At 49.0% G+C, this 11,721-nt stretch overlaps 1 protein-coding gene across 3 annotated transcripts; it reads right to left on the reverse strand.

Moving 5' to 3' along the window:
• Positions 1-577: 577 nt before the first annotated feature.
• Positions 578-5,203, reverse strand: LOC131480964 (uncharacterized). 3 transcript variants are annotated; one of them, XM_058667460.1, is made up of 3 exons: positions 5,086-5,203; positions 1,147-1,237; positions 578-915 (listed from the first exon to the last, which is right to left on the reverse strand). In XM_058667460.1, the coding sequence occupies exons 1-3, from the start codon at positions 5,165-5,167 to the stop codon at positions 678-680; spliced, it is 411 nt and encodes a 136-aa protein (XP_058523443.1). In that variant the 5' UTR covers positions 5,168-5,203; the 3' UTR covers positions 578-677. The 3 variants fall into 3 exon arrangements, with proteins under 3 accessions (XP_058523443.1, XP_058523444.1, XP_058523442.1); XM_058667461.1 differs by lacking the exon at positions 5,086-5,203 and adding an exon at positions 1,672-1,757; XM_058667459.1 differs by lacking the exon at positions 5,086-5,203 and having other exon boundaries at positions 1,147-1,757.
• Positions 5,204-11,721: the final 6,518 nt, after the last annotated feature.

An 11,721-nucleotide genomic window follows, 5' to 3' on the forward strand; every position in this document is an offset into this window, starting at 1 on the left:
GGCACTAGCAAGTCACCTGCTCCCTTCCAAGGTCAGGCACAACCTTCAGCTCTCTTGGCGACTTCCCTATAAAACCTCCTCTCTTGCTTCCAATCCTGGTATATTTCAGTCAAGTTCACTTTGCTTAGGTTTCTATTTTCCACTGGGATTTTGATATCCAAAAATCAAAGAGAAGTTTAAAGACTCGAAGTTATGCCACACCAAGTTGGATGTGCGTATGCCTGCGTGTTTGTATACATATAGAAAGTTCATGAAAATCGGAACAAGTTTATTTTGGCACAAACCACTCTGAAATCCACGCATACCACGGGTCTTCAAAAGTTCTTGAAAAAAAATTATGCAAATTATGAAGAAACTAGGCCTGATTTCAAAAATTCTTACATTTACAGAAGTCCGTCGTTTTACACCGGTTTCCGCTTAAAAACGTACTTATACGCGCCTATCTGTGCCGTGTGCATAGCTTATTTCCCATCTCTGCTGTCAACCATTAATCTATACCCCTTCCAGCGCTAGGGTTAGAAAAAGCTGGAGGCGATTCAGCCTTCTCAGGCTGACTACCAAGACCAGAGCACCCCGTGCCCCCTTTTTCCTGATGGGAAAGCAAAGGCAGCTAATCGGCAAACAAAAGTCCTGTGGTAAAGGTACCTGTCCCTAATCTAGCGCACTCTGCCGCCTTTTTAAAGTACTACCCAACGACAAGCAAATCGTCTGATAAAGTTGGGTTGCACAGGGCCATGAGATGGGAGGTGAGGCTGGGAGTGGGATGGGTTACGGCCAGTGATGATGGTGGTGGTGGTGGTGGTGGTGGTGATGATGATGGTGATGGTGGTGACGGTGGCGCGCGCCGGCTCCTCTCCCGTTTCTCCACGACCACGACTGCCCGTCCTCTCTGCCTCCTCCGTCCCCGGGTGACTTCTGCCCGGAGAAACAGGATTTGCATCCAGGCCGCACGCCCCCGGGCGCAGAGCTGCGGCGCCCAGAGGCCCTCGCCCCTCGCGGCGCCCCTTTGGGCCGCACCCCCACCCTCCCGCGCCAGCACCGCCCCAGCAGCACAGCTGCACGCGGTGGGAGGAGCTGGCCGGCCCAGCAGCCCCGCAGGGAGCTCCCGCGACCCCCCGACCCGCGGCCCGGCCACCGGTCACTTACGCCTGTGCTGGGCTCCGCGCGCCCGGCGGCCCGACACAAAGGATGCGCGGCCGCGGCGCCGCCGGCTGCTCCCCGAGCCGCTGCCGGGGACCTGGAAAGGATGGGGAGGAGGCGGAGAAGGGGCGGGCGCAGGGAGAGCGGGGGAGGGGCCGCCGGAGCTGCACGCCTTCCCAGACCTCCGCCCGAAAACATTCCCGAAGGGCCAGGGTCCCTCCCCCTGGGGGGTGGAGTGAGAGGAAGAGGAAGGGCAGGAGGAGAGGAAAGGCTGCGCGATGCTGTTTCTCCTCCTCCTCCTCCATCGCGATCTTCTCCGCCCACCCCTGCGGCCGCGCGCGCCACGGGCGGCCTCACCCGCCCTGCACCCGACGGCCCAACGTTGCCATCCAGAGCACATCTGAACTATGAAAGGGTTGGCGTCCGAAGAAAGAGAAGGTGAGCGAGGGGCTGACGCCGGGGTCCTGAGCCAGCTGGGAGCTGGTCACCTTGCCGACCCGCCAACCAGGTTCCTGTCCCAGACGCCAGCACCTGGTCCAGGAGCCTGCTTCTTTCCGACAAAAGTGAACGCTGTTGCTCGGCCCCTGTCATGTACATCTTGCTATGGGGAGTAGCTTTGATTTATTTGTATTCCCTGAAATGTTTAGTTTGGAATTTAAAAAATTAGAAGTTGAATCATACCGTGAGCCCACAAGGCCGTTCACCTTGGAAGAAAGTCCACACTCTCTTCATAAAACATGATCATAACATCATCTTTCCATGTTACAAGATTTATAGGCTCCCCCGTGATTGTAATTTCTTAGTGGCTGACGGTAATTCATTCAGCAGTGGTTATTGGCCAGCTCTGCATCTGGTGGTGGACCTGTGCTGCCCAGCCTCGCTGGGGGCACTGGATTTGTCCAGAGCTGGTGGAGGGCACTCGACTGGGCACATGGAGGGCACACGAGGGCATACGTGGCTGCTTGGACCGACAGAAACTAGAGAACGCTCAGCCAGAAAAGTGCAAACTTTGATGGGAACTCCGAGGGTTTCAATTCCCTTCTTTTCAGTTCTCTGAATCCAAACACAGGTTACAAAGTGTACAGGTGTGGATTGCCGCATCCCTCTCTGGCCCTCGGGTCCTGAGCGCGGTACCCAAAGGGTCCTGCTAGGTCCATCCAAGTGAGCTGGGCTCCCCACAGGTTTGCTTGGAGAGTTGGGGGTCAGTGGGCCCAGCGCGATGGCCCAGCTGGCTCAAAGTCTTGGGAACCTGCACCCGTGTGGGAGACCTGGAGGAAGCTGCTGGCTCCTGGCTTTGGATTGACTCAGCTTTGGTCATTGTGGTTGTTTGTGAACCAGGGGATGGAAGATCTCTCTCTCTCTCCTTCTTTCTGTTAAATAAATCTTTTAAAAAGGAGAAAGAGAAGAAGTGGAGAGATCAATAGTAGAGTAGAGAGAGCTGGGCTGCTGCCTTAAAGTCCTGTACAGGAACGGAGAACTGGCTTCGCAGTTGTACCCTGGAAGAGACTGGAACTGTGCTGGGGCACCTGGTCACCCCCAAGGGCATAACCAAGCTGTGGTCACAGCTCAGTGGCTTTGAGAGCACTATGTGAGAGGGAGCCACAACAAAGCAACCAAGATGCTGGAGGCGCTGGACTCTGGATACCTGGCTTTCAGCCCACCCCGTGTTTTGCCAGCCATGTGACCTTGGGCAAGTTATGAAACGTCTGTGTGCTTTAGTTTCCTCATTGAGGAAAGAAGACTGGGTCTTTATGCATAAAGAAACATTGGAAAGGTGCTCAGACCTTGAATCTTCTACATGGGAGAGTCACCGCAGCGGCAGCTCCCAGAGAAATCAAGGCTGCCTCAGATGCATGGTGTGAAGGAGGCAGAGCCATACCTGCTTTCTCCTGCAGGATGCGCTATCGGTGCGCTCTCAGGCCAAATGGATCTCTCTCCCCACAAAAAACCTGGGTGAGCCCAGGTCTGGCGAGCCCTACCACAGCAGAATTCACGTACCATTTCTGTGGTTAGCATCCTAATGGTTGGCCTCTATTTTGAGAAATTTCCCAGGAACTCCGAGCTCTGATCGTAGAAAGTACTCTACTCACAGACAAGACTGACCTCCGCCCATGTTGCCATCACAACATCCTAGGAAGAACATGCTGGCTTCCTATCTGACCAATCAAAGGAAGGCCACAGGCAACCACGGACCAGACACAGCCTGCTCAACTTTAAAATATATATATATTTTTATTGGAAAGGTACATTGACAGAGATAAGAAGGGACAGACAGGAACATCTTCCATCCGCTAGTTTGCTCCCCAAGTGACCACAATGGCCGCAGCTGAGCTGATCCAAAGCCAAGAGCCAGGAGCTTCTACCAGGTCGCCCACGCTGGTGCAGGGTCCCAAGGCCAGCCTCTACTGCTTTCCCAGGTTACAGACAGGGAGCTGGATGGGAAGTAGAGCAGGTGGCACATGAACTGGCACTCATATGGGATCCCAGTGGATACAAGGCAAGGACTTTAGCCACTAGGCTACTGCACTGGACCCTCCAACTTCAATTTTCATCGCAATACACCACCCTTAATTCCCCATGGAGTCCAGGAATGGGATGAGAGCCCTCACAACCCTGGATCTGCACAATAAAAAAAAAGTCCCACCTTCTTCCAGCAGTGCCTGGCATGTAGCACGTCAGACCTGTCAGCGTGGTCTGGGCTTCAGGGGGCTGCCTGCTACCTCCTCCTTCCCCTGTCGGGCGGGTCTCAGGATGCCCTGCCTTCTGCCTCTCCAGCGCTTAGCTCCTCGTTAGGTGTCCATGCTACCATCTCTGCTTCTGCGTCCGCATTCCTCCATTGCTCTGTATTCTTATCTCTGCCACAGAGTTGCCCGGCCTGGCCTGGTTCTGGGTTTTGGTCACAAGCAGCCTTTCGCTTTGCTCCGTATCTGCCTCCTGCCCTTATGCCTCTCTGCTGTTTATCCATTTCCTTGCTTTCAGCTCTTTCCTGTTTCATAAGATGGATGTTACTGGCTTTAAAAAAAAACCATTTGATGTACTTTGCCTGTTTCAATTAGGAAGGTGAATAAAATCACATCTGAGGCTTTTATGGAATGAAATGAAAATGAAATATAGGCTCTACTTCTCCTGCCAAATTGTACATCTTGTGGAATGTGGAACATTTTACAGATACTCAGGCCTTATGATTCTTAAGGAAAATTTTACTAGAAGGTCTTACTGATGGGTTAAGATGAAAATGCCGAAGAACATTATTAGCATCCATTCATTCTTTTGGACAGTGTGACACTCTGCCAGCTCGGAGAGAGAACTCTATAAACTATTAAAATGATGAAGAACTTTAGTCTCAATCAAGAAAGAGAGTTGGTTTGGCTAAATGGAAGACCATAGAAATGGAAAAGGACAGCTCGTGGTGATGAATGGATTTCCTGGCTATAAAGATCAACTTAGAGGAGATTAATAGAGAAAGAGATGTATAATATCCAGGCTTCCAGCTGTTGGGGAATGCTAAACTTATTGACATTGAAGATAAGCTTAGATAAAAGACATTCAGTCCAAATGGAGAGAGAATACTTTCAAATAAGCCTGATGCGAGCAACTAAATTAAGGCGGTAAATATATCTGTGGTTCCAGCCCATTTGCTGCGATGGAGACGACAGATCATTGTAATGAACAGCAGATTATTAACCACAAAGTGCCCCATGTATCACACGAATTTAGCCATTCACTCTGCCACAGCAAAGGAAATCCAGTTGTCCTGACAACAGTCAGCCTTCACACAGATGTTGAAAATGAAGAAATTGAGTAGTTTTAACAAATCAAGAGACGAGGTCTTCTGTCCCCTCCGGATCTTGTGGCCTTGTCAATGGAGAAGAGAGCACCTGGTGTGTGATCTTGAAAGACTGGATTGTTTAAAACGTGTGACTCTTCTGTTTAAGAATAGCTCACCTGGAATGCTTGGCTGGTCCCTCATGGGAGGCACCTGCTCAGAACCAGCCTGGGAGAGGGATCTTGGAGAGATTCCTGACATGTGAATGCCTACTATGTCACAATAGATAGCCAGAATTCCAACCAATAAGATCTGTATCAGACAAAATGACACAGACGTTGCCTATTGTCTTAGTGGGGCTCCGTGAGCAATACACTGAGCCATAGAGGAGCTGGAGGGGACATTTGGCATAGCAGTTAAAATTCTGCTCAGAATGCTCACATCATATCCGAACACTGAGGTTCCAACCTACATTTCTGATGTAGCTTCCTGCTGACATGTGTCCTGGGAAGCAGCAAAACACCACTCAATTACGTGGGGTCCTGCCACCCACAGGGAGACCTGGGTGCATTTCTGGGCTCCTGGTTTCAGCCATTGCGAGTGTGTGGAGAGGGAACCCAGAGGACAGGCAGGATGGAAGGTCTGTCTTGTCCTCTTGTTCTGCAATGTACCCTACCTTTACTTTTTCGTTTTTAATTTTTTTAAAGAAGTTATTTGAAAGTCACAGTGACAGAGGGAGGGAGAGAAGGGAGGAGACAGAGAAGGATCTACCATCCATTGATTTGGTTTCCAAATGTCTGCGACAGCCAGGCCGTGCCGGGCTGAGGCTGGGAGCCTGAAACACCATCCTGGTCTCACATATGGGTTTTGTCTTCTCAGGCGCACTAGCAGGAAGTTGGACTGGAAGTGAGGTCACCGTTCCTAAGCCTGTACCCAGATATGGGATGCTAGTGTTGTTAATGGTGACAGGCTAGCACACTGCACCCCAACCCCAACCAACTGTGTCTTTCAAATAAACACAAGCGACATCAAGCATTTTTTTTTAAAAAGAACCTCAGTGTTGTATTCTTAGCTATGTACTCTGCCCTTCCTAGCTGTGCGGCCTTGAGACTACGATGGTCTGTGTGCCCAGTGTCCCTCTCCATGGTGTTAGAGAGAGTTCATGACAGAGTGTGTGCTGACACTTAGAGCCGGGCAGCACTCTGAATCGCTGGCCATTGTTCATGGTATCATGCACTGGGCGCACTCATTCTGTGGGTCTCGTAACCCTAGCCATGTCACTCTGTTTCGAGAAAAGTGGGTTCCTGCAATAGATTTGGTTAGCAAGCTCCATGGCTTTTATTGAGTTCATAATGGCCGTCCTTAAATGCGAGTTTTAGAATCTTTTTCGGACTATTGCTTGCAGTAAGACATACATCTTATGTTGTCAACATCTGCCTCTATAAAATCATATGAAGTTCTTCATGCAATAGTGCTCTCCATCTCTGTGTACAAAGTACTGTGTGATGTATTCTTTTCTGTTCTTCTGAATCTTTCAAACTCCATTAAGTTAATTTTCAACCTGTGAATGGTTCAGCACCTGTTACATGAAAAGCCCACTGGGGCCCGAATAGAACAAGAAAGTAAAAGGAGGACAATCTCCCACCTTGAGCTGGGACATCCTTTGGGCGTTGCTGCTGCTGCTTTTGGGGGGGTTTGGATTTGGCCTGGGACCCCTACTGTTAGTTCCTATGGTTCACAAGCCCTTGGACTTGCCTTAGAACAAAATCATCAGCTTTCTTGTGGTTGCAGGTGGCAGATGGGGGTCTGTTCAGCTTTTATACCCATGTGACCCATTACCTTATCATCAGCCTGCTTCTGTAAACCTTCATTTCTTCTTTTGACCCTATTTCTCTATAAGCTTTTCATTGCTTTTCTCTTTGTTCATCTGACTCCCATCACTCCCTACAATCACCTGAATTCTGGCAGAGCCATACCCTACACTGTTCCAGTTCCTACCTCTGAGCCTGCTGGGACGTAGCTTGGATTAGGGGCTGGGAAGGGCCTAGGAAGTGTCCATTATCAAAGAGGAGGAAGAGCCACACCTGCTGAGCAATCACAGGTTTTCCTTAAGGATGCCCACCTGGGCCCTGAGAGCCAGCCAAGCCAGGCAGGTTCTAGGGGGAGTAAGAAATTTGCATGGGGCTGCTGGGGCTCTTCACTCTGTGAGACATTTAGTATGCATTGCTGGGTCTCCACAGACCCTAGCACCGTGCCTGGCACATAGCAGATGAAGCCTCATTTGAATTGATTGATAAGGCATCTTAAGCTGCATTTTTCTGCTCATGCTCTATGTGAATTAAACTGTGCATTGTTCTCAGATGACTTGATGTTATTATTGGTGATAATGGAACTTTAGTGTCTGGCAGAGGAAATTTGGCTAGATCTCTGTCTGATGTCTCAAGCAAACCTTCATAACTTCTGAATCCTCGTCTGTTATGATTTCTGTCTTCAAAGCTGTTTGCACTTTATAACAGGACATTGAAAATCAGAATGCAGAAAATGCCTCCCAATTAAAATTTTACATTGCCTATTGCTGCATGCCAACTTCGCTATTGCTTTTTGTCACTGCTCATTATAAATAACAACCCTAGGACATTCTGTTACTGCAGCCGTTAACCAACATGCCATTCTGCTCCCACGAAGCAAGCCACACAGCTGCTAAGGTGACTCGATGGACAATTTTCTCTCTGTCATTTTGCTTTGGTTTTTGCCATTGAGGGAGAATGTTAGGGAAACATGAATTAGGGCTGCTGCTTCTGCATTGGCAGTTTTGTTTAACTCAGAGTTCAAAACATTTTACCACTCTTAGGGCTAAGGTGGAGACTGTATTTGCAGTCTCCCAGCTTAGTCTTCCGTAAAGGGAATGGGCTAGCCCAAGGATAGCATTGGGATGGAGTAGGGAACAGGTTTTGGCATCACATAGGTTACTGATCATAGTTTTGTCACTTCACCTGTTACTTCAATTCTTTGAACCTCAGTTTGCTCACCTATAGAATGGGGATGGTATTCTAGGAGTGATACAGTCCCCTGCTGTGGGGCTCAAAAGGGCGAATCAGTCACTGATTCAACAAGATGGCGGCTAACAGTCAAGGTCACTGTGGTGAACAAGATGGCGGCCAAGGGCAGAGCCCTGGGTGTGAACCAGGGCAGGGGTCAAGTTATTTCAAAGAAAAGATTGATTGGCCAGGGCCATCTCACCTGCCCCTGGCCTGTGGGAGGTGACTTCTGCAGTCATGCTCCTAATAACTGGCTCCTAGTTTCTCCCCTCCTGGAATTCCTGAAATTCCTTGCCTGGGGCTGTTTGCTATTCTATATAAGAATTTGTAGTTCCCGAATAAATTCGAACTGTTTAGATGGAACCCCTGTTGTGTCTCTTTGTCTCTCGTGTGCCAGGAGACTGGGTGGTAGGCAGCAGGCTCACCCCCTCTGGCAATGGGGTACTGGAGGAATCTGTGGGGGAGACCCTGCACCCCACTGTGGCTTGAGTATTTGTCCCTATAAACTCACATGGCATGTAGTTCAAACAGTCTTATGTTGGTGGTACTAAGAAGGGAGAACATAGTCTGATCATAGAGATTAGAAGTGAGGCTTTGGGGGACTGATATTGTAGCACTTGGCCTACAATGCTGGCATCCTTAGGAGTACCAGTTAGAGTCCTGGCCGCTCCACTTTTCAAAGAAAGATTTATTTATTTTTAGTGTAAAGTCAGAAATACAGAGATGAGGAGAGACAGACAGGAAGATCTTCTGTCGGATGATTCATTCCCAAGTGACTGTAATGGCTGGTGCTGAGCCAGACTGAAGCCAGGAGCCTGGAGCTTCTTCTGGGTCTCCCAAGCCCGTGCAGGGTCCTAAAGCTTTGGGCTGTCCTCGACTGCTTTCCCAGGCCACAAGCAGGGAGCCGGATGGGGAGTAGAGCCACCGGGATTAGAAGTGGTGCCCATATGGGATCCCAGCACGTGCAAGGTGAGGACTTTAACCACCTGGCTACCGCACTGGGCCCCGTTGCTCCACCTCTGATACAACTCCCTGTTGATGCTCCTAGGAGGGCAGCATAGGGTGGTCCAAGTACCTGGGCCCTTGTCATGCATGTGCAAGATCCAGAAGGAATTTCATGCTCCTGGCTTTAGCCTGGTCCACTGTTGTGGCCATTGGTAGAGTGAGATAGCAAATGAAGATCTCTCTCTCTCTCTCTCTCTGTCTCTGTCACTCTGTTTTTTCAAATAAATATAATGAATCTTTTTATAAAATACAGTGAGGCATTGAAAAGTGATGGAATTGGATTTGGTTATTGATGTGGTAACCCCCATGACTGAATCCTGGCTTTGAAAAGGTGGGAGCGGTGCTCATATAGACACAGTCCCACAGATGCTTCTTGGCTCTTGTTCTGTGATGCCCTGTGCCACTTACAACTCTGCCAGCAAGAACTCCACTACTACAGGCAAAAGCAGTGGGGCCCACTCAAGCTTGAAACGCAAACCTTCAGAACCATGAGCCAGCAGGACTCACTGGCAGACTTTGAGTGACCTGAAATGCAACAGAATGAGTTTGTGTGGTTTTAAGCCAGTAAGCTTGTAGCAATTTATTTCAGCACAAAAGCAAGTTAATCTCTCTGAAAGGAGGACGAGGCCTCCAAGGGCAAGACTTGTCAAGGCTGTGAGGGCTTCTGGAATGGTGGCCTTTGCTAGTTCTTGTGGAATGAACACAGCGACTCAGCTCGTATCTGTAACACTCTCTTTTTTGATAGTGTTTACATCGTCCTTCCCACCCTCACCTTCAATGGGTTCTAATTCACAATTTATAAAGAAAAGCATTTGAATGACTTTTTTAGTGTGGACAAATCCAGACTCTCTTGGGAAAGAGATGAAACTCTGAAACCGGAAAGGAAACACGTTTAAAGACGATACTTAAAAGGCTTTGGCCAGAGACTAATGAAAGGGACAAAAATTGGTTCAGAATCCTGAGCCTAGCATTACTGGGGAGGGAGTGCCTCTCCCAGACCTTGACGTTGTTCATTTTCTATTGCAGTAACAGAACAGATGTGACCAGGAAGTTGAGAAGGAATTGAGGTTTGTTTGGCAACTGAGAAGCCCAACGTTTATCACCAGCATCCGCTCAGCAGGCAGTGGGGGGGGGGGGGACCTTCTTGCTGTGCCATACCATGGTGAAGGCATTCCATGGTGACCCAGAACAAGAGTGGCACACAGCCACTCCCACAATAGCCCATCAACCCATTTATGGATCACCTCCTGAAGGGTCTAGCTCCAAATCCCACTAACGTATGAGGGTTACTCGCCCCCCTTTTTTTTGTTAAAATTGAAAGATTTACTTTATTTAAAAGGCAGAGTTACTGAGATAGGGAGAAATATGTTCACTCTCCAAATGGCTGCAACAGCAGGACTGGGCCAGTCCAAAACGAGGAACAGGGAGCTTCATCTGGGTCTCCCTTTTGGGTGCAGAAGCCTCAGCATTTGAGCCATCTTCTGCTGCTTTCCCAGGCACAGTCCAGGAGTTGGATTGAAAGCGAAACAGCTGGAGCTCAAACTGGTGCTCATATAGGATGCTGGCATTGTAGGTAAAGGCTTAATTCATCTGAAGGATGCGTGCAAACTGTAGAAGACCATTCAGAGACAAAGGGAGAAGATACCTACCAGAACCTACTGAAACAACCCTGAGGGAGGCCATAGATCACTGCAGGACCCATCAATGACGTGATCTTCAGTTGATCCCATCCAGAAACTAATGTACAAAGGATCTGGTGAGTACCATCTCAAGAGTCAGCTGCCAGTCACACAGCAGGGTAGACATGATATGAAGGTGGGTCTTAATGGGATGATGGAGAATACCCTGCCCGGGATATGACCTCCTGTCCTTTGTCTTCACGGGAAGAAAGTGCAAAATCTCACCAGGTAGACTGTCATCTGACATGGTGTCAATTCAACCATAGGCTCACATGAAACCTAAAATTTCAGCCCTAACGGTGCTCTTCATCAGACAGAGCAGAGGTGGAAGGAAACATACCAAGCGAAAGCCGCACAGAGACGAGTGCCACTAACTCCTCTTCGGTGACCGGCTCCACTTTGGTTCTGGATACCATGTTCCTGCAATGTCTCCACTGGATGAGGGGATGATGGCGACCCATCGCACCTTCGTGCGGACAGGCAGGAGTCTTTGGTGCTTTGATCTTGCTGATGTTTTCCATGGAAGAATACCGATAAGCAAGAAAGTAGTAAGAGGCTGTAGCTCCCGTGAATCTCTTGGTTACTCACCTAAATTCTTCTGTTTTCATTATGCAGCAAGAATCCAATTTTACCCTGACAATTATGATTAATTATTCTGTTCAGTCCAGTTACACTTTCCAGACATTTTAGTTCTGCACCTCAAGGGACCCCAAGTCACCAGGGACCAGTCTCATTCAACTTCTGATGTAACAGTGCTATGATTGTGTTCCCTCCTGACTCCTCTCCTGGCTCTAGGACTTTTAGACTCACTAAAAGATTGCAAGATGAAAAGCAAAAATTCCTTCCATGACTCTGTTTGTGAAATAGACACCGCCACCTCCACCCTTTGACTTCTACATCCGTGCATGACATGACAACAAATGTTGGCCATCCATCTGAAGCTGCATCCTGTGTAATAGCCTCCGACAGGGATCATGGTGCTGCCTCCATCTGCAACGAGGCCGTTAGCAGAGCATGTTACAGCTCCATGACTGCCTCCTCTGTGTGCTGGGGGCTCAGTGTATGCTAGCACATGCCGTGGCCTTCTGTCATC

Source organism: Ochotona princeps, chromosome 8, assembly GCF_030435755.1.
Source record: "Ochotona princeps isolate mOchPri1 chromosome 8, mOchPri1.hap1, whole genome shotgun sequence".
Classification (NCBI taxonomy): Eukaryota; Metazoa; Chordata; class Mammalia; order Lagomorpha; family Ochotonidae; genus Ochotona; species Ochotona princeps.

Coding starts and splice junctions, on each gene's coding strand:
- LOC131480964 (XM_058667459.1), bottom strand. CDS start 1,445: ATGGAGGAGGAGGAGGAGAAACAGCATCGCGCAGCCTTTCCTCTCCTC. Junction 916..1,146: donor GCGCGGAGCCCAGCACAGGC/GTAAGTGACCGG, acceptor TTCTCCGGGCAG/AAGTCACCCGGGGACGGAGG.